At 32.7% G+C, this 3249-nt stretch overlaps 1 protein-coding gene across 1 annotated transcript; it reads right to left on the minus strand.

The window, feature by feature from the left end:
• Window positions 1-1023: 1023 nt before the first annotated feature.
• On the minus strand, window positions 1024-2634 carry LOC142619070 (putative xyloglucan endotransglucosylase/hydrolase protein 23). The gene is made up of 3 exons (XM_075792148.1): window positions 2192-2634; window positions 1893-2086; window positions 1024-1644 (listed from the first exon to the last, which is right to left on the minus strand). Exons 1-3 carry the CDS (start codon window positions 2462-2464, stop codon window positions 1230-1232), a joined length of 882 nt encoding a protein of 293 aa, XP_075648263.1. The 5' UTR covers window positions 2465-2634; the 3' UTR covers window positions 1024-1229.
• Window positions 2635-3249: the final 615 nt, after the last annotated feature.

Below are 3249 nucleotides of genomic sequence, written 5' to 3' on the forward strand. Positions count from 1 at the left end.
ATTTATATTAGATGAATGTATGAGGCTAACGTTCAACTTGTGAAATTAATCGCATAATAATCATGCACTTGTTGTTATGACTTATGAGTGTTATGTTCGAGTGTTCAACCTATCACTGATTGCATAATAAGCATGCACAATATCCCACAACATGCCAACAATGATAAGCATGATTTCACTGTAAAAAAAGCATGCCCTGTTATAGTCCAAACAAAATTAAGCAAAATCAATTCAAAGTTGAAATGTCGATCGGCCAGCTTTTGGTATTTTATATGGTCACACAACTTGTATTTGCAGGCTAGGTTTCCCAGTGGTGTGCTACTTATGTGTGAGAGAGAGATCTTTGGATTCATTTTGGGTTTGGGTATTGTACCGAGTGTCTATATGTCACCTTTAATATGCTTATATTGTTAATGAAACTTTTATCTTCAATGTCACCATATATTTAGCCATAAGCTTAAGGTAAAGCCATGTAAATTTTTGTGCTAAAACTTAGAAGTAATTGGTTGTTTTATCTTTCTATTTCTATTTTGCTCACTATAATAGTATAATACCCACATTAAGCATTTTTTTAGGAAAACATATATTATACTATGCACAAATTAACATATATATATATATATATATATATATATATAGATTGAGTTCAAATTATAGCTAATATAACTTTAAGTAATGTTACACTATTCAATATTTTTTAATTAAATACAAATTTTGACAAATTTACCATTAAATTATATTATATTTGCATATTTTTTATCTTTGCATATTTTTTATGCTCAAAATGATCAAAGATTATTCGTCATAGGATCAATCAATTTTTTAAATTCAAATTTTTTATTTAAAATAATATAAAAGATGAATTTATAAATTGAATAGTAAATAACTTCCCATTGACATAAAATTTGACAGGAGCATTATAAATATATAAAAAGCATCTAATTCACGGGTGAGATTTTCAAAATATAAATCCTATAATAAGTTATTCAACCCATACATACATTCATACATACAAAAAGAAAATCGATATTTAATAGTTTTTTAAACAGATTAAGATATGTAATATATATTATACAAGCTTACAATAATATTATCTCACAAGATAATAAGAGTGCGACAAATAATCAACCCGCTAAGTGAAAACTAAGAGCAACATACAAGAAAAAAAAAAAAATCCACAATTGTGAGGTAGGCCTAGGTACTATGTTATCTTGTAGTTTCTTTCATCTCTACGATGCATTGGCAATGGCACACTCTGGAGGAAAGCCCTGTGGGAAGCGCTTGGTGTCTGTGCAGTAGTTATAAATCATGTAATTTTTCTGCACCCACTTCAGCCTGGCTTGTCTTGTGGTATCCAAATCTTCTTTCAGCCACGAATTATTGTTGGAAGTTGTTGAAGATGGAGACTTTGAACTACAAGAAGATGACCCAGAAGACCATAAACATGCTTTGGCATTGAAGTTCCTATATGAAGCAGTAAAGGGAGCTTGTGACCAATCTGTCTTCACAAGCCCTCCTCTTGTTGCCCAATCATCTGCGTTCCAGAGGCTAGAGTATAACCTCATTGGCTGCTTCTTTGGGAATGGAATGCCAATCGACTCAGAGTTCTTGAATTTTCTAATGGGAGTACCATCCACAGAGAAGCTGAAATGTGCAGCAAAATAGCAAGTTAATGCAAAGTTGAAAAAAGCCATGAAATAAAATTTCATGCTCAAAGAATTTTAATACATATTAAGAAATGATAAATTTTAGTAGTTAAATTTTATTTTGTCAATCCTCTTGAGTCCAGACTCTGCTTTGATATCATGATATTAATCAATTGTAACAAAAATTTAAACCGTTAGAAAATGGTTAATTTAACCATTATTCGAACTGAAACAGAGTGTTCTTACATGATGACTTGTGGATTCCATAGAACAGAGTAGGTGTGGAAATTAGCTGTGGGGTCAAACCAAAGGTAGAATTGTTGCTCTCTGTTTCCTTTGCCTTGGGTAAATATGTTAGTGTGAAGAATGTAAGGATCACCACTTAGATTACCCAAGAATTCAAAGTCTATCTCATCCCATGTTGACCCTTTTGAAGATAACTGCAAGTCAAGCACAGAAATATATACTTGTATTAGTCAAAAAAAAGTACATAACATAAGACGAAAAAAGATTGGGGCAAGTCTTATAGTGCAAGGGGTACTTACATAGTATGCAGTTACTGTGCCTGCAGAATTTCCTGGGACAAGTTTGAGTTGCATGTCAATCTTACCAAAGAGAAATTCATTCTTGGACTGAAAGCCAGAGCCAGACCCCCTATCAAGTGAGAGAGTAAGAAGTCCCCCATTGTTGAGTATCTTACCACGACCATCACCCCAAGTGACATCAAAGTCCTGGGAAAAGCTACCTGCATAGGCAACCAAAGCATAGCTAGCCAAGAAAGTCAGTAACAGCTTCAATGTTGAAGAAGAGGGAGCCATAGATAGAGAGATTTTCTTTTGTTATTGTTATTGTTATTGATGAGTGTGGGACAGATTAGGGTTGAGATAGGAGAGAAATAATGTTGGGTTGGTGAAGATTGTGGTGCATGGAATTGGCATTTTAAAGGAGGGAAAAGGTAAGTGAAAATGTTATTGGGAGGGTGCCTCCCAATGTCAATTTGTGGGGCTTCTATTTGAATAAGAGCTGGACACAGATGGCAAAGGGTAGTAGTACTGGTGCTATGATTTTGAAATGCAATTAGTGACAATAAATTTTGGGTAGTGATAGTTCCACAAAGTTTACGTGACACACACTATCACGTCGGCTGAAATTTTTAGTTAAAATGCTTGTCATTTTGTAATTATAATTGAATTTGTATTTTCAAAATACGATTTTACATTATGTGTGCAATGGAGAACGTATAACAAGATTTAGTCATAAATTTTATTACTTTTTAAAGATTTGATGTGATTGGTGCAACATAATTTTCATATAGGATCATAACTAGTTTAATAGCATAATAGAGAAGATAGCATTTGTAAGTTGATATTTGCATTAGAAACATCAAAAAAATATTAATTAGTCTATAATGTTGTTGATATCATTAACACCATTTTTATTAATATAAATCATAACTTACTGTTTCAATAATTGGTAAAAAAATTGTGCAATTTTTATTGTATGTTCACTTGTTGTTTTGCAATATGCATGTCACACGTGTTACATGTGACAATCCAACCTTCGCTAGATAACACAGTCGCTACAGATGAGTGATGAGACCTTT

The sequence above is a fragment of the Castanea sativa genome, chromosome 1 (assembly GCF_040712315.1).
Source record: "Castanea sativa cultivar Marrone di Chiusa Pesio chromosome 1, ASM4071231v1".
Lineage (NCBI taxonomy): Eukaryota > Viridiplantae > Streptophyta > Magnoliopsida > Fagales > Fagaceae > Castanea > Castanea sativa.